At 35.8% G+C, this 20484-nt stretch overlaps 1 protein-coding gene across 1 annotated transcript; it reads right to left on the reverse strand.

Moving 5' to 3' along the window:
- Positions 1-5551: 5551 nt before the first annotated feature.
- Positions 5552-18154, reverse strand: LOC121323424 (signal recognition particle subunit SRP72-like). The gene is made up of 19 exons (XM_041264501.1): positions 17971-18154; positions 17232-17352; positions 16093-16216; positions 15729-15872; positions 14879-14990; positions 14533-14564; positions 11424-11548; positions 10638-10695; positions 10343-10474; positions 9890-10018; positions 9238-9310; positions 8917-8981; positions 8650-8745; positions 7543-7646; positions 7181-7258; positions 6780-6917; positions 6617-6654; positions 6185-6344; positions 5552-5944 (listed from the first exon to the last, which is right to left on the reverse strand). The coding sequence occupies exons 1-19, from the start codon at positions 18068-18070 to the stop codon at positions 5770-5772; spliced, it is 2004 nt and encodes a 667-aa protein (XP_041120435.1). The 5' UTR covers positions 18071-18154; the 3' UTR covers positions 5552-5769.
- Positions 18155-20484: the final 2330 nt, after the last annotated feature.

A 20484-nucleotide genomic window follows, 5' to 3' on the forward strand; every position in this document is an offset into this window, starting at 1 on the left:
CCCAGCACATCAGCATGACAACCGTTTGGATTGAGCTAAGTAGGGTACATCTCTGGGGTCTTCAAGGTGTTTCCTCGACTAGCCCACAACACCTCAAGAGGGCTCAACAGTGATTCTGGTTTCCCAGCATCACCCCCCTCCGTCCCCCACACAGCTCAGCCCAGCTTACTTAACCATACATCAGCGTTGCTTTCTTTCTATTGTGCTTGAGATCCCTATCCAGAATCTTTCTGTCTCAACCACAGCCAGTTGCTGCTCCTTTCTGCTGCTTCAGATAAGTTCTTCACTGTGCGATGCAACTCTTGGCCACTGAACCTGACATCTCTGAGAAACTGGGTTGTAGAGTGTGCCACAAATCCTTGACAACCCACCTCCACTGGGTAAACTCAGACTCTCCATCTTCGCTGTTCCGCTTCAGCAGCTAGTTGAGCATACCGAAGTTTCTTCCTCTCATACGCCTCATCTAGAGCATCCTCCCATAGCACTGTTAACTCTATCAGATGAACAAGGCGTGCTGATCCAGACCACGAGACAATGTCTGGTTGTATTTAGTGGTGGCAATCTCAGGTGGAAAAATAATCCATTGACCAACATCTGCCAGAATCTTCCAGTCTCTAGCAGCTTCCAGTTGTCCTGGGCGAGGCTTGGTTTTAACATCTTTTTTTGGTGGTTGCTCTCCTGAACGGAGGAATATTGTCTTTTGTGTGTAATGCTTTGATTGAACTGGTGGCAACCTATTGGTCAGGTTACGCTTGTCTTCCAATGCTAAGGCCAAACATCTCAGCACCTGGTCATGGTGCCAAGTAAACTGTCCTTGGCTAAGTCCCACCTTACACCCTGTCAAAATGTGCCTTAATGTTGCAGGTGATGAACACAAAGGACATGAGGGATCTTCACCCACCCAGAGGTTTAGGTTCTGTGGTGATGGGAGAACATCATAAGTTGATCTGATGAGGAAACTGATCCTGCTCTGTTCCATTGTCCATAGGTCTTGCCTGCCGATCTTGTTTTGTTCCGCACTCTCCCATCTCATCCATTCTACCTGCTTGGCCTTGGAAACGGCTTTTACACACATGATCCTCACCTCCTGCTTTTGCACCTTGTTGATTACCAGATTCCTCTGTTGAGCTGGGGTTGCCATGTAGGAGGAGCTGAACTGAGACCAAGACCTCCTTTTCCATGCTGAACCTGCCCCATAATATCTTCTATTCGAAGGGCAGCCTTAGCATCTTCTACAGTTTTCTTCCATTTTCTTAAAGTTTTCAACACAGGTGCTGCCTCCCTTATGCTTTTGTCACGTGAATCTACTAATGTCATTTCCAGTCGGACTTTGGCGCACTTAAACTCCTTGGTTAGAGCAGAGATTGATAGCTGCAGTGTTCCTTTACCATAAAGTCCCAATCTGCTCAGGCAGTGTGAAACTCCCAACCACCTCCTAACATATGAACTGATTAAATCTTCCAGCTTCTCAACTGTTGTCAAGAAAACCTCGTACACAGTCAGTGGCCACAGCAGTCTTGGCAGTAGACCAAACTGAAAGCACCAGAGTTTCAGTTTGCCCAGTAAAGCGCTGTTGTCTATGCTCTTCAAACCTTCCACTGCTTATTGTCTAACTTCTCCCACACTAACTGTGTCCTTTAGATCCCCGTCATACCATCTCCCTAGACTTTTCACTGGCTTCTCGGACACTGTTGGTATTGCCTCACCATCAATGTAGAACCTTTTATCTACTACTTTACCTTTAATTATAAAGATGCTCCTTGATTTAGTGGGCTTGAATGTTATTGGTTAATTTGCCCAATAACCAATTAGTGCAGACTACTGTTGTAATCATTGTTGTCGTGACATCCATGTATGCTCGAATTGGTGGTAGTCACATTCCAGAAGCCAAGCACTCTCCTCCCACTACCCATTTTGATGCCCTAATAATTACTTCCATTGCCATGGTAAAAGCCAGTGGAGAAATGATACATCCTGCCATTATTCCAACTTCTAGGCATTGCCATGTAGTGCTGAATTCTGAAGTTGAAAAACTAAATTGCAAATCTCCAAAGTAGACTTTCACTAAATTTGTTATTATCATCAGTAGCCTTAAAAAACTCTAATCAAATGCTGCCCAAAGAAGTTCATGTGTTACTGAACCATATGCATTAGCCAAGTCCAGGAATGTTACATGGAGCTCCTTCCTCTCCTTTTTTGCTGATTGAATTTGTTGCCAGTTTACACTGATGTGTTCTAAGCATCCTGGGAAATCTGGAATGCCTGCTTTTTGTACTGAAGTGTCAATGGAGCAGTTCTTTAATAGGTAGGTTGACAATCTCTGACCAATGATGCTTATTCAACTTCTTTCCACTTAGATGCACAGTCCTCCATTTGGTATTCGGGTGGATTGATAGGTGGGATGTCTGAAGGAATTGACATAGGCTCCTGCCTTTTTGAATCTGTATGTGTTTCCTCCAAATATCTTTCTAGCTCAAATGATTTTAGTGTGTCATTTTTCTCAGGTACTTTGTAAATGGGTTTGACTGTATATCTCTTCTAGGGATATTTTGATATGATATCGATATCGTTCGATATTGATAATAATTTCCACATCGCGATATCCATCCATCATCATTAACCGCTTAAGCCTTTACAGGGTCGCAGAGTCTAACCTGGCAGACACAGGGCGCAAGGCAGGACTACACCCGGGACGCCAATCCATCACAGGGCATCACTCACACACAGGGCAATTCATAGTGACCAATCAACCTGAACAGCATGTCTTTGGACTACGGGAGGAAACCGGACCCAGCGAAAACCCACGCAGACACGGGGAGAACATGCAAACTCCACACAGACCGGAATGAAACCCAGGACCCTGGCGCTGTAGGGCAGCAGTGCTAACCGCCACGCTGCCCCAAACGTACGCTCGCAGAGACACTTTTTATTGCTAACACTGTTAAAAATACAAACGCAGTATAATCAAGTTTATTTTATAGCAAGATATAACAAACTTTAAACATACATCATGGTCAGTCTCATAGGCAAACATCACACACTATGTATTACTTAACCACTGTATTCCATTGATTGGCGTTTAGGTAACAAACGCTATTTACAGGCTGCATTAAGCACCATTGGCCATCCGTCTGCATTATTTTGAGATATGCGCATACGTCAGCGGTTCATTACTTATATTATTATTAATGTATTTTTTTTTTTTTAAATGTTAATTTTTGGTATTATAAATGAAATGTACTTTTAAAACATCAAAACACTTCTCAAAATAATGCAAAATTCAGCATGACACCGTACTTAATACTTTTAGAGATGTCCTGAGTCAGCATTTACATGCAGAGCAACAAGATTAAATTACTTCCGGCTTCAGTCACGTAATAACACGTTCATTTTTTTTTAATAAGATGTACGCATACTTTCTAGGAATTCCATCCTGACATCTGTATTGATACAAACAGCATTGAAACCTTCACTGGGGGACACTTTTCTCTTGACTGTACCAGTGGCCAGACAGTACAGGATACTGGTCTTCCCAGCTCCATCTAAACCCAGTACAAGGATCTGTTTGTTTTCAGAGATTTAAGAACAAAAAATATGAGGAATGATTCTTAACCCTAGCTCTAAATTTCTGCATGGCTGCCAGGTACAATCAAATATTAAAGGAAAAAATAAAGTTTTGAAACCTGTGTTACAGGTTACAGTCCTCGACATCACAGTTTCACTGAAGGATACAATTAAGTAATTATTTTAATGTGATCGACAAACACACAGCAAAATGAATCAGCAGTATAAATTTATACTGATTGTGCTGCATCAGTTTAAAACCATTTAATCCAGAAGCTCCCACATTTTAATTCCTGCTCAACCAATTTACTCTGACCTTTTGCATGTTATTTTCCTCTTTGTGACAGTAAAACCTGATGTAATCAGTTCCCTAAATAAATGCTATATAATTGGAAGAACTGCATTTTATAGTGAATTTACATAGGAAATAATGTGCATCCAGTGCTGTGATTTTGTACTTTGTGAATCAGCTATGCAAATAAACGCATGATAATCAATTATATTGCATTGCTCAATGGATAAATGAAGAGGTTTCATAAGTAATATTTACTTGTCTGTCTAGACATCATTATTGAACGAAATCAAGATAAACTATTCAAATCTTACCTCTGTAACTAAATTGGGTTCATCACTTTGTTCATCTATGGTTGTCTGTTGTTTTCTTGTCGATGCTAAATAATTCCAGATGGCACAAACACCAATCAAAATATAAGTTAACTAATAATGACAGCTAATGTAAAGCATGACTTTACTGATTGCAAAAAACTTATCCACCCCCCCCCCCCCACCCCCCCCCCCCCCCCCCCCCCCCCCCCCCCCCCCCCCCCCCCCCCCCCCCCAAAAAAAAAAAAAAAAAAAAAAACCAAAACATAGTATTTATAAAAACAGCATGTGGTGCTAAAAAAAAAAGACCAAATGTGTATATGAATTTGGCATTGGTACTGGTAAATCCAGAAAAGCGTGTGCTCGGGTGGCATTAGCTGCCACACATCGTTACAATATGATCCCAGGTTTGCAGTGTACTGTATAAAAGGAGGTTTGGTGTAGCATACTGTTTTGACAATGAAAATAATGGAGCTCAGGCAATAAATACATGGATGGTTGAAATGGATTTGCATATTTGGTATAGTACTTTTAAGTTACATAACATCCTGTATTGTTTACTGCAAATGTATTATTTCACACACACACACACACACACACATCCAGGGTCATACCCAGGCAGTTATAGTAATGAACCACAATTTCGCACAACTGCCTTGTTTGTATTCGCATCGGTGCTCCCTCCTGCAACATTGCTGATGCTCTCATTGAACAGCATTGTCATTTTTTTGTACTGTGTATTACTATAAAAAAAGGTGACAATGCTTTTTGCTGCAAAGTTTTTATCACGTTAACTACACTTAAAACAGAAATGTGATTATTCTTGTTCGAACCAAACACAAGCAATGTTATTAGGATGTCTCTTACATTTTTTGAGAGAATTAAGAAATGTACCATTCATGTTATACAGTAACAACTGCTTGACGATTTACATTTCTTTAAAAGCTATAGAAAAAGTGAAACTGATAAAAACTGTACCAAATCAAAATACGCCACCTCAAAGTATACGGTCTGTATCAATGATAAGGCCAGTAAAGTAACAGTAAAAAACATATTTTACAGCTGTGTCCCAAATATAAAGAATCTAAATATTCTCTGCATACACAGTGTAAAGTATTGCCCTCTACGTCAGCCATATTGCACCAGATGCTTATGTGAAGGTTCATAATATATACTCTCAAGGGTTTACAAAACATTGCAAATATGACGTCAGTATCTCAAATGGTATTTGAGCTATAAAGTGGACAGTGCAGCAGTAACAGCTTTAATAAGTTTATTCTTATTGGGCCAATGTCCAAACTTGACCCATTTTAGAGTACAATTGTTTCTCAAAACAACTGGTATTCATCATGTGGAATGCATAAAAAAAGAAAAAGAACTTTGATTAAGTGATTGTTCCATTTATTTTTAAAACAGCAATGTAAACAGGATTGATTCCCCCATTATTACACATTTATACAGACGTTAAACCGTATTTAAACAAAACAAAGTTCCTTTTTAAAACAGAAAACTTCATGTTAACATTTTAATTTCATATTTTAACTTATTCCAATTAAAGAATTCCTCCACTCAGACTGATGAACATGTTTTTTGCTTCAGCAATCACCATCCACCTTTTCCACCCTTCTTTTTCTTTTGCTGTGGTTTCTTTCTGGTTGCCCCAGATGCAGTTGGCTTCTGTTGTCTAGGGGGTACCACGCTGCTTGAAGTGACTGATGAAGCTGCAGTGCCAGGCCTCGGAGACGTAGGAGGACTACTTGCTGTTTTACTTGCATCCCTAAAAAGGAAAGTTTCATTAAAAAATGTGCTCCTGTTAAAACCTTTCTCCATGCGGACATCAACAAAGACAGCTTCACTGTAATTCTTATGAATTTAATATAGTCAGTTAACCTCTGGAAGATACTCCAGTGGGATAAATATCTGCTTAAGAGTAGCCAAATTTAGATTAATTAAAATAGGCCACAGGGAGTGGTTTTATTTTGGTTTTATTTTTATTTTTTTTGTTCTCAATACTTACAGTTCTCCCGATGCACCTGATGTTGCGCCCTGTGTACCTCTGCCAACTTGCTCCTTCTTTTTACCCTTCTTTTTTCCCCGATAGTAAGAGCGCTCTCGCATTGGGAGCCATCTCTCTGGATCTGGAGTAGCTTTAGGATCACAATTCTTTGGCAGTTTACCTACAGAACACAATCCAAAGAGAGAGAGACATTTAGACAACCTAACACACCATTCGGTTTCTATTACCGCACACTTAAATGGTAAAAATAGACAAATCATTTGTTTAACAACTTATGAGCTGTTGACAGAAGCTAGTAATAGGCACAATCAAGTAACATTTTTAAACTTATCCGCAGCCATCCCACTCTCTGTCAGCTCTAACGTTCACATCTAGTACATAACAAAAGATAAAACCACAGTACATGCCCTTCTACAGAAAATGAAACCTTACCTTTCTTTTTCTTCTTCTTTTTCTTTATATCCCCTTGTCTGCAAAAAAAGTTAACAAGAAAAACACAAACTCTTTACACACTACAACACAAGCACACACTTTATATTACCAACATTTATATTACAGTTTAAAGAGAAGGTTTTTGCAGGAAGCAAACACTTACCCTTGTTGATTTGGTATAATTTCGCCAGTCACCTTTGCTGCCTTCTTTCTAACATAAGTAGCTCCGTGTGAATTCTCCAGCGCATCTACATCAACATTGAAAGACATTTTGTCTGCTGATGGCAGGTGCTTGCTAAGCCTGGGAAACACTGAGCTTAGGAAATCTGACTTTGATAAAAGGCAACACTAAACTACAGGAAATTTTACATTTCAATATAGATTTTACTTCATCTGCCAATTACATTCTACCTTATGAAATAATTGACATTGGTCAATATTGCAAGAACAGTCGTCCACAGCTAAACAAGCTTGAAAAAAATAGAACCACCAAAATAAATAAATAAATAAATAATCTGGAACCTCAATGAACTCCCAAATAAGGTAATTCTGTTAAAAGGATACGATTTAGCTTTTTCTTGATCTACCAATGAGTAAGCAGAGATGAGTTGTGCCAATGTGTGTATATCCTTTGGATTCTGCCTAAGGTGCAAAAAGATAAATCAATTTTTTAGCAAAAAATTTGGGAAAAGGCTTAGTCAACACAAACAATATAATACAAAATAATGTACAAGTAATCAGGTTTATTGTGAGCTCAAGAAACATTAAATAAACTGCGGAAAGTTATCAAAGTGCAATTTGATATTAACTGGGAGTCAATGCTGAAGACAATCATAAGAATATTCTATAGTTTTAGGAGGAATTGGAGAAATTGTTGTCGTAAACGTGTTTATTAACATTATGTAAACCTTTGAAAATGTACTTACTTCCACAACTGCTCAAGGTCACTTATAGCCTCCTTTTTTCGTCCATACTTTAACTTGAAATTCGCGGCTTCTCTTACAAGTGATAAATGAGCAGATAAGTTTGGCTGAAGAGTTAAAAAAAGGAAACGTCAAATACCTTTATGGCAAAACTGACAGTGACAATTTTTTAATGTATAAAATAAAGCTGATGTTCATGACTGTTGTTAAAGAGCCAACAACTGCCTAAAACACATATATGAAATTATATTCAAGTCATAATAGATTAGGGCCCAATAAGGACTTGTTTAACAAAAACAAGAATCTAAGGTGATTGTCATATCAGATTGGATGGTTTGTAAACACAAACAAAAAATGGATATGTGAAAAAGATCTGTACTATTCATATTCACAAGGAGTTTCCATAACACTGAAAATATGAAACTGCAAGCTTAAATGATTTATTTAACCCTTTGAGTAGTACACCGTACCGGTGCGTTCGCTGCTCTCTGGTCCCCAGGGATTCCGAACGTACCAGTACATTCTGCAATTTTAAAACGTGAATTACTGAGCCTACAAAACCCCTGATCGCATAATATTTTAAGACTAGGTTTCTGTAACACATTTTATTGGTCTCTTGCGCCCCCTGCTAGATATTGACTGAATTACATAAAATTATCCCAGACACAAAAATGTCAAGTGTGTTTGTAAACCTGTGAAAATTGCTCAGTGAGAAAGAAGTATTAGTAATAATATTTAATACAGATGCCGATTTAAATACATACAATTCTTCCACTGAATCGGACGTCAGCGAGTGTGAGAATATTTACCACTAACAACAAGTGACAGCAGAGGTGGCGTCAAGCTATATATAATATATATATATATATATATATATATATATATATATATATTTTTTAATGGTAAAAATTATTTGTCTGTATTTCAGCGATATTCATTACATATAGCTTTCAGCTTGTTTGTACGCTGCACTCATAATAATAAAGCGGATGCATAAGAGGGAAATAAAAAAAAAAAAACTCCCATAAGCTGGCAGTGTATTTTAGAAATCGCAACTCAAAAGGGTTAACCTGCAGTGGCAGCACTGGACACTTCAATTAGCAGACATACCTGATGCTCCTGGTAGTGTTGAATAGCTTGGCTAAAGACATCAATGGCGCTGTCAATGTCTTCTTCATGGCTATACATTGTAACCAATGCAGAAATCTGGAAAGATGACAAGCACTTGTAAACGTTTGCAATTACACATGACTATAGAACAAATAGTCATTCTTACAGGGCATTTTATTACAGAACATTTTATTTTATTTCATTGTATAAAGGGGCTTACATTGCATTGAATACTAAACTACAAATCATATTATTATTTTTACTTACAATGCCTTGTTTGTGCTTAAGATCTTCTATGGACCGCAAGATGTCACATGCTTTCGTTACGTGACCTTAAAGTTAAAAGAACAAATTAATCTTTGATTTTAAAACAGTCCAAAGAGTAAAGAAAACAATATTGTACGCATAAACATATTATGCAAGGCCATCCAAGAGAAACTAAATCTCTTGTATAGTAAACAGTGAAAAAACGTTGAAAAACATATTTTACACCTTTAATTGAATAACTGCACCCACAAATGAATAAACCCTACGAAAGGAATAAAACTATTTTTTATTTTATTTTTTTTAGCATGAAAAGCAGCTTACCTTGAACCACATACAACTGAGCCATTGTTAGTTTTATTTCTGATGCACTCTCTGGATGTTTTTCTGAGAAACTCTAAAATGAAATAATGGGATGTTCAGGGTTTGTTCAAACATTGCTGCCTCAACATCACATTTGGACAATGAAGCAACATTTCAACCAGTTATCTGTAGCATTACAAAATATAAAGTGAAACATGATTAAATAAATACAAATAAGGTTATAACGTGCAGTAGTTTAGTTACTAAACTGTGTAATTAAATTGATACTAAAAACTGCCTTCCAATTTACAGAGCAATACACAGTGTACCAAAATATTCTAGTAACAATACAACCGAACGTACTTAATTAAAAATGTAGTAAACTGAAACGTGTACTGGTTTGAACTGAATTTGTACCTTGTAGAAATCAAATAATTGGTATAAAATAAATAAATAAAAATGATTAATCTCAGTCCAGAGACTCATTCAGATTAGAAAATTAAAAATATTTTCAAAATAGACAGCCTTTGATTCTTGTTAACATTAGTTTACAGATCAAACTGTAAAATTACAATTGCAATCTGCAGCAGACCAGATTGGAAACAGAAAAAGGAGTTACATAGGACTGATGCTAATAAATATAAAAACAGTATCAAAGACATAAATGGTTCACCTGCAGTAGATCTATAGCCTTTGAATGCTGCTTTTCTCTGCAAAGCTGTGAGACTTGGATTAACACTGGTCGTGGATGACCTGGATTCTGGGACTGTAAACTTGCAGCTAGTTTACAGCATTGATCTGCCTATAAACATAAAAAGATTTGAAGTGGCTGATGTATGGAACAGTGCTAATTTCAATCTGCATAATATACATTTGCAATAATTTAGTAATTTCAAATAAATACACACTAATATAGGCACCTTAATGTTCCTTCTTGACCTTAAATACATTGTAAGTATAATTTAGGAATTGCTTTAAAGTGGTTTCACGAACACAAATTAGCACCTTGGACCTTATAACAATGACCAATAAAACATAAAAACACACACTTAAAAGGGAAGACAACTGTGGCAATAGGCTGCTAAACATTACTGTAAATCTAAAAACAAAACTTTTCATTCCTTACCTGATTCGTGTACATGGCCAATAAAGCCTTGTTAAAATCAATAGCCTGCAGCTGTTTTTTGGCAAGTTTGTGCTCCACACCATCTGCATTGGTTAATTTCACCTTTTTCTTGGAGTCAAACACATTTTGGTCCTGTATAGAAGAGATCAACATGTTATATTAAGAACTAGATGTATGAATTTCTTTAATATAACTTAACAAAATGAAGATGACACTGCCATTAAAGACATTTTAAAAATATATTAAAACGAACAAAATCTGTTCAACAACATTTATTTAAAATGATAAAATGTACCTTGTTAATAGTTATTATGTTATTAGCAGTGACAGCAAGCAATCCAACATCCGTGGGCCTATAGAGAAAAAAAAAAAAGTTCACATTATATTGTGATAGTAATAGTTAACTTCAAAACCAACACATACAAATAAACACGCACCATATTCCTTCGAATTTAAGACGTGCTTTAACAATTTTTTGCTTCTCCGTCTTTAATTCAAATACAGAATACAGTATTAATCACCAACAAAAGACGTGACAAGCCAAGTACACAAACAGCAACGTGACTAACTGACGAGAAAAGACAACAAAGGCGTCTGCCCGAATACACAAGCAGTAATGTGACACGGCTGAGAAAAAACAAATGAAGCTTCCTGAGGAATTCCAAGAGAAACGTTTACAATTTCTGCATTTGTAACAAACAGTACCAGCATGGACAGATCGGAAATGCTGATCAGACCCCCGTATTTTTCGACATGTCAAGCAATGTTTGTGGTTGCTGTGGGTTGCATGTTGCCTGATGCCATGGAGTGTTAGGTCATGCTTGCTGTTGCCAGAATGTGTGATGCTGTGAGTGAGTTGTGGTATGTATAAGACAGAGACGGCATCTTAAGTATTATACAGTGCTCAGCACAATAAACAAGCTCTGTGGTTAATACAGAACACTGTTACGTGTCAGGTTTGTACGATACAACAGCGTAATTGAGGTTGTATTTTTGTAAATGCATACTTGATGTTTTACTTTTTCCTCAAATTGAGGGTGGTAAATTTGGGATGTGTCTTAAATTCGAAGAAATATTGTACTTTAATTTGATGACTTGATTGTATAGCTGCAAAGCATCTTCAGTCCGTCCCTGCAACTGCATGACATAGGCCATTTGGGAATGGATCACAGCCAGCTCAGCATCAATATCTTCTTCAGTCATATCCTGATGATAAAAAAAAAAAAAAAAAAAAGATAAGACTGCTATGCACCATCTGACATATACATAAACCAATTCCCTGAATAGATCAATTAGCTTATTAAAGTCTCTGCAGATTATTAACAGCAATGACATATAGCATAAACCATGTATACTTTGCTCAATGATGCTCATAGAGACGAGGTTGGTCGCACTCACAAAAATCTATTCTTCTTTAAGTAGTATCATACATAAAAGGACACCAATCAATACAATAGTTAATCATTAACTGGATAATAACAATATACGTTATTTAGAATTACAAATAACAATCTGACCTGTCATAGTATTTTAACTGAAAATGGTTTTAGAATCTTTTTGTTAATCCAAACAGTGTCATTATACAATAATTAAACTCAAATGATGATATATTAAAAAATCTTAAAATATAGCTATATATTCTACTGTACGTAACAGATCATATTACATAATTAACTTAAACAGTTATTCAATACTAAAGATCGGAAGACACTGGAAAGCGATTCTCAACCCCGGACAACTGAAGATTCAAGTTACCATACAAAGACAAATTATCTCATTTTTAAAACATTTAACACTTTAAGGAGACATGGATTGAGATCTAATGTTTCATTCATTCCACGTGGTTTCATAGATTTTAAAAGTAAAAATCCAGAATGAGACTCTCCTTATTAGCAGATTCACTGTATTACCACCTCTATTAGAGACTTTTTCGATTCCTATAAATTTAAAACTTGAGGCAGAATCATGGTTCATGGCTAAAGCTACGATTTTGGCACAGTGATTTTTAGTACATTACCAAGAACTTACGGAAAGGTCACCAAATAATGTAGCTTGAGCTAGACATCAACATAAACAAGAGCTTTTAAATAGTACACAAAAACCAATATAATAAAGACTATTGCTTTTGACTGCTGGTAAGTTTAAATGTTACTTTAGAGTACAAAACTTAGTTAATAGGGTTTCACACCAACATAACTTTTTTTTTTTTTTTAAATACTGTACAATGCAGGCTTTCACACCAGCCACATAGTGAAACAGACGGTGTTTGAAATAAACTGCGTTCCTATTTCTCTGTGCGCGTCTGGCATAAACATACACATATACAAAATCAGCATGTCAAATAATTGTTTTTATTACCGTGTTCAAAAAAGAAACGGGGCATCACAAAGATCAGAAAAAAAATAATAAACCTCTCGTTTTTTCTACAGTTTGCAGGAAATAAAAAAAGACATTCAACGGCAGTCTGAAGTATTTTGTTCAGCAATGTTTAGTTTTAGAGAAAGTGAGTATTTATTGTCAACAGGCTACTTGTTACATTGTATGAAAAAAGTTTCAAGAAATATAATGTAAGTATTAATTGATATTTTTTGAAGATGCAAGCCCACTTCTGTTTCAAAAAATAAATTAAGCTCTGTATGTGAAGATCACAACTGAGAGTTTACAGGAACATACGATCCGTGTTCATTTTTTTACTTGCTTGCTCAGCTACAAAATACAAATCTCATTCGCTGACCTACATAGCGACACATAAATGCTGAGTGCACACACAACCAAACAAGATACAGATACTCGCAGGTTTCTATTTTCAGTTCAAGACATACTGAATTGTTAAAGGAAATAAAGGAAGTGCCTAACCAAATGCGTTTTTACATCCATTTCCACGACTTCATGGGCTTTTGTTCAAATTCACAATTTCCATGACTTCTGTGACAAAACTGTAGCCTTATTCATGGCGATCGCATAATCCATACTGTTATTTCGTATTGCAGTCTCATGTTCTGCTATATGTATTTTTACATTTATTTGTCCGACATAAACCAAGCCACAAGGACATTTAAGCATAGATACCACATGGGTTATATTACAATTGATAAAACCCTGCATCATCTATTTATGACCAGTGTGTGGATAATTACAATATTTGCTATTGTGCATGTTAGAACAATGAACACATCTTCCACACTGAAAGTTACCATGTATTGTTTTGGTAAGCCAATTTTCATTAGATGGTATTGATTATACATAGAAGCAACTAACGCATCCTTAATATTCCTGCCATGTCTAAAACAAAATCTAGGTAAACAGGTAATGAAGGGCAAAAGTTGAGTATCACATTCCAATATCCTCCAATGTTTTGAGATTATTCTTTTAATGTCATTGGAGATATAGTTAAACTCTGTGACAAAAGTCAATCTTTCTTGTTTAGTCGAATCATTAATCTCTGTAGTTTCTATAAACTCACTATGGTTTCATTTCAGTTCTACTAAAAGCGGCACCAAGTAAGTTCTTATTATAACCCCTATATCAAAAGCGAGCCTCTGTGCCTTTAGCTTTCATTTTAAAGTTAGACATATCACTAATGTTGTTGAAGCTGACACCCTGGGATCCTTCAAGAAGCTGCCTGATGAGATTCTGGGATCAATAAGCTACTAACAACCAAACGAGCAAGACTGGCTGATTGGTCTCCTCTCGTTTGTAAACTTTCTTATGTTCTTATATTCTTTTTAGCTGTGCAAATTGACCATATAGTATATTTTTGATCACATGTTTTGAATGATCGCTATCGGCATGCAAGATTGTATTTCTACCTGTTGATTTACAAAAAGTAGATGTATTAAGAGAACCCTCATCATTTACTGAAATTAAATCTAAAAACGTATCTTCGTTTGGCTATATTCCATAGCAAACTAAGTTTGGATTGTTATTATTTCTGTAATTGCAAAACAAAAATAGATCAGCCTCAGATCCCATCCATTTTTTTAATAACACATCATCAAGATATATTTTCCAACACAAAACATCCCGTAGGTATGGGTTAGTTTCATGTGAGTCATTTTATGCAAGTGTACTGTTACTGTTAATTTTGTAGTGACAATTTAATGCAGGTTAAAAATTATTGTATTATACAGTAAAACCACATATACTCAGGTTTGGGTACAACTTAAAATAAAACAGGAAACAATACTTACAGAATCTTCAGACAAAGACTGACGGCAGAGTTCTAAGGAAAACAAAATTAAAAAAAAAAATATGTAAGAATCACTTTAACATTTGACGTCTAGGTGCAAGTTATAAGTAACATACATAACCATAGAACCTGTGCATTTTTACATTTTACTGTATGGATTGGTAAAACTGCTTTTTAGGAGCAATTTCTGTGACACTAATGCATTTACCTACTATACTGTTTCAATCACTGCAATACATGTCCTTAAAGACATGTATATGAATAATGTATATCAAGTTATTTTAAATTAACAAATTATATACATCAATAAGGTATTACACCACAATTCTACAGCCGCTGAACCTTACCTTCTGCTTCTTGAAGTTTTTTCATAGCCTCAGGTAGCCTGCCTTGACCAATCAGTGTACAAGCAGAATTGTAGCACAGCTCATAAGAGGTTTCAGGCAGTCCAAGGTCTTCCTGGGAAATAGTAGTTATCACTGTACTTGAAATATGACTGGAATTGGCAAATGTACAGATTGTATGAAAGTAAAGCAGTAAGTCATTATGTGAAATTATCATTTAGTTTAGTTATAACTGGTGGTTGTTGCCAACAGGCTCCAATTACTTGTAATGCTTACAATGAGCGTGCTTCAGTGATGTAAGCAATATCTACCTCTGCAAAAACAAGAGGTAAAATACATCTTGCTCTCTCTCCGCTTTATTTGTCCATAAACTTTATAGTCTACATTTGTGTTTTTTTAAGTTACCTTGTAAGCATATCATTTTGTACCGATATGGTTATCAAGTGAACTGAACCTTTAGAGCAGCGGTGGCCAAAATTGGCCATTTCACTCCTGGTCTTCATTCCAACCTTGTCCTAAATTGTTTGATGAACCAATTCACACTCTATCCACACCCCGAATTACACAACTGTACCTGTTAAACCTGGAGGGGAATGGCCCACCGGGACTGACTGACACCCCTGCTTTACAGCCTGCAATGGTGAATCGTTTCACCCCTATATCCTAATATAGTAAAGAAGCTACTTTAATTAGGGACAAAAATGGCCATTTCTGCATTAAGAGTAAAGGTTATAATTGTTATTGCCAATTTGTAAAGTCCAACTTGTTCAAAGTGCATAGGAGATCCATTGTGGGTGGCTGTTAGGTATGCTGTATTTACCTTAAATAGAACAGATTTTAAAAGGTATCCTACCGGTGAAGCCTGTTCCCAGGCACTCAAAGCTGCAACTACTGCAGATAAGTTTGTTTTCCTTTCTTCTTCATAATCATCCTGAGAGTTTCTGATCAGGTCCCGATACACTGCCAAACACTCCTCATAGCGCTCCAACCTATACAACTGTCCCCAAACAAATAAATCTTCATATTTACAAAATAATAAATTATTTTTCAGAACAGATATTAAAAATAACAGCTTTTAAATAAGCCAGTATAATTCAACCAATGTATTAATTTTTAATACACCTCAAGTCAATAGGCATCAGCTGGCCTGCTGCATATACATTTATAATTGCATTAAAAGTGAAAGTACACAGAAGGACATTTGTTAGAATGATTACCACTTGGCCATAAAGTTCCTTTAGCTTATCTGTCTGCTGGCTTGCGCTTTCAATTGTCTTCAGGGCGTTTTCCACTCTGTTCAATCTGTACTCACAATAAGCTTTCTCAAAAGCAATGACATCGCTGCAGACAAAAAAAAAAAAAAAAAATCATAAAGTACTTTCTGTATACACATAGATAGTACAGTATTTAAGATAGTTGTGTGCGTGGTATCATTGCTGTTGGGGTGAAGTATCCCATAATACTTTGTTTTAACATATTCTCTAATTTATATAACTTTGCCTTACATGGCTGTATATCTTTTAACTGCATTTCTATTTGACTTGAGTAGAGCATATTCATGGTGCCACCACATTATAAATAGGGCTTCTGGTTTTCATTCATTTCATTTTTTGGTGCTTATTTTTGCGAATACAAGCTCATAACAAAAGTATTGTCCATGAAAGGTTTTATACAAAATATAAAGAGGCAGTGATTCTCATTGAACTTATGAACTTGTGAATTCACACGTAACTACTTGCACACTTAAGTTGCACCTTCTTTGCTGTCTTCCTCAACGAAGTCCTTATGGTCACGGGCAAATTCTTCTGGGGTTTTTGTGTGTTTTTTTTTTTTTTTTTTTTTTTTTTAACAGTTCTCCACAACGTGCAATTTTCTTTTAAATTTCGCAATATAGCTTTAAATCCAAACAAACATGTCTCTGTTCCTAACTGCAATCAGAGTCTCCAATTGAAATGTAGGAGTCTGCTGCCACTCAGTAACTGGGGTAAGTTCAAAGTATTCACATTGAATCAATGATAGAGACAAGTCAGGAAGTTTTTTTTTTTAAGGGAATGGGGCGAAGGCAGTGTGAATTGAGTAACCATTTCCAGTGTTTTTCCTGTCTTTATTGGCTATGCACCGATTTCATTTTTTTTTTTTTTTTTGTATCAGGAATGTTTTATCAGTGAAAAATACAAATCAGAAGCCCTAATTATAAATCTTCCTTTGCACTTTGATACACATAAGAATCTATATAAATCTATAGTGTGGTGGCAGTTAAAACAGAAAATTCCACGATATGTTAATTTCAGTGTCATTCCACAACACACCTAGTTGTAATAAGTAACACAGCATAGTACAATTTAAAATGCAATACCTGCCAAACACTTTATTGTGGGTATGGATAACGTTCAGAGCTTCCTTGAAGTTACTATTCTGAATTAGGCAGACAACTTTACAGTTTAAAGCTGTGACGTCATCTTTGCATTCTTGCAGAACTTTTAAAGAAAAGAAAAAGCAACATAATCTCCCCAGTTACAGCCCAACATTAAGGTTTTCCACTGTGCCAAGCCTGTGTAAAACACAATGCACCTCACCCATGCCTAGCCTACTCAATTGCTAATACCGTAGACTGGATTAAATATTCTGTTGAACCTTCAATAGTATCTTGATTAGAACTACAGTCCTCACAAAGCAGATGGTGTGTATTACAATGCAAGATGAAACTGGTACCTGCTACAGCCTTCAAAGATTGTGCTACCCTGGAAAAGAACATCTGCAATATTGAATACTTGTCCGACTACAAAAAAATATTTGTAAGGGCAGTTTTCTAACCGACACATTCGTCATTATTCGCTTTAGTGTATGTGACACGTAACCACTAGACAGGCAGTATAGTAAACATGTACCAAACCAGTTACCTTAATATTTTATTATACTGTTATAAAAACGACACGATGGGTTACTAACTCAACCTGAATTATACAAAAATTGCTAAATGTTGTGATCTATATTTTAAACATTTACCTAGTCCTGCTACACACTGCTCTTTGTCAAGTATTTTTCAAATGTCTGTCTAATTTAGCGAGTAAAATATACTCATATACATATATTACTTTTATTCACAGATTTCAGCGCTCGAGAGAAGTCTCCGTTTTGCCCACATCGATTTACTTCAGTCCAGAGCGCTGCTACAGAAACCCCACTGCCCGCCATCTTGCTGCACACTCAGCAGAGCTGCAACACCGGAAGAACTGTAAAATCATATCCTGTTGAAAGGTTACATTGTTTAACCCAATCGCAGGTTTACCAAAGATCTTCTATATACACATATATATATATATATATATATATATATATATATATATATATATATATATATATATATATATACACATAAGATAGTCAACTCCCCCCTTTCTTCTGCCCCAGCCGAAGCGGTGCATCCTGGGAATCCAGAGTTCCGGCGGCGAGTTTTCCCCTCTCTCTATAATGTAAAGTCCGCCTCTTTACCTGTTCCACTGTTTCTCTTTTGAAAACGATTTTATTTTTAGCAAGATTCATCTGGATTTATTTAGAGACACCCCCCCTTGCCCTTGTTGTGGATGTCGTTAAAGAGTAACAATAAAAACAAATAAGATGTTGCTATTTTAGAGTGTTTCAAATTTATTTAATTTGTGTTCTTACTGTCCTCTTTAGTTCGAGTTGCCCACAGTACTATAGATATAGACGACCGACAACCTATAAGAATGATTAAAACATCAAAAAGCTAAGGGAACAGTAAGAAAAAAAATGGAATCTTAAGTTACTCACTTTTTAAGTTTTAGGGCTCAAAACAAGGATGAAAATTAACATGGGAGATGGAATTTGAGAGGGAGTGTCTGAATATACTACTACAACTATTATTATTATTATTATTATTATTATTATTATTATTATTATTTTATTTTATTGTATATTATTTTACTAAATTGCCACCCAACACAAATCCAGTTTTGTACTTGTGCAATGGTTATAAGGAGGTGAACAGGACAGCAAATTTCATAGGCCTTGCTCTAGTAAAACCGATTAATTTCCCCATGATAGACACAACTGATTCATTTGTTATGCCCAACAACTTTTTTTTTAATAGAAACCAACAGCTATTCCTTCATATATAAAAAAACAGTATCTCCCTGTTACAAGTTCATGTCATGATGAGCATGACTATCTGACCGATCTTGACACAAGGCTGAAAAGGTGCTTTGCTGGCAGGTACGTCTGCGTCTAAAACTGCAGAAATGATATTAGTAACAATCAGTTATCATTGAGAAAAAGTCATGTATCCTGCTAGAAAATGTAAACATCTTGCAGACCTATTGCCATCCCATATTGACACTTATGTTGAATATCTTCTGGCAGGGATTTTCCAAACCTGTATATTAATCAAATTATGAAACCCTAAAATTTAAAGTTTCTAAAGAACACTCAATTATGCAGGCAGGTATTCAAAAATGTTATTTTATATTTCTCAAAAAGTTCCAGGTTTACCACAAGTACAATATTGTTCAGTGCATGTAACAGAGCAACATATATTACAAAATAAAATAACCTACATGTTGTACTAGCTTAAGCAAAATAAATGCAAAAATATACAGACAAAGCATTACAGGCAAACTTCAAACATAACATAACCACAAGTATAGTTACATTTCTTGAAAACATTGTAAACCCTGACTGACACAAACTAAACTTTTTTTTTTTGTTGTTGTTCATTATTAAGCACAGATTTACAAAAACAAAAAAACAAAAACAACAACAACAACAACACAGGATTTTTCCAATTTTAGGGCTGAACACCTTATAAAAGCAGGTGCCAAACATTTACACAACTTTAATTAAATCTGGGCAAATACATAACATTTGATACACTTCTTACATCATGAACTACACACTCCTCAGTCAGTGAGTTTCCTGTTTAGTAAATACTTTTGCTGGGACAAATTATATTTACAGTTTACATACCCTCTATTAGCATGTGTTATTTTCCAGTGACTTAAGTGTTATACATATTGTTTGATACACTATACTTACATGGCAATGATACCTCTTGCGAGTGTGTTGAACGCTCATTCGTCCTACCGAGTGGTCGTTACAAATCTGGTGAATTAACTGAGTTAAGGCACAGGGTACCAATATGTATGACTCCAACTCTATGAAGGTCAATGGAGTTAATTCATAAATATTATTGGTACCCTTTGTCTTCACTCAGTTAATTCACCAGATTTTTAACTACCACTCAGTAAGATGAATGAGTGTTCAACACACTCAGAAGAGGTATCACTGTATATAAACATTGCACTTGTTGGTATATATCCTTAATAAACAAGCATACCAAAAATACCATAAAAAGAAAACAAATGGTGCCTGAAAAACACAAGGCACATTCTAATAAACAAAGCAGTGTTTATTTTGTTCATATGGTTATTTGATGGGGTACTGGGTGTTTGTACTCCTGAGAGTAATCTGCTAATTCAACATGAAAGAATACAGTATAATGTCAAATAAACAAACTAATGGGGGAGGTTAATCCATCTGACTAACTGATTTTCTGGCCCACTCCCTGGAAGTAACAAGAATGCAATGCAAGA

The sequence above is a fragment of the Polyodon spathula genome, chromosome 1 (assembly GCF_017654505.1).
Source record: "Polyodon spathula isolate WHYD16114869_AA chromosome 1, ASM1765450v1, whole genome shotgun sequence".
Lineage (NCBI taxonomy): Eukaryota > Metazoa > Chordata > Actinopteri > Acipenseriformes > Polyodontidae > Polyodon > Polyodon spathula.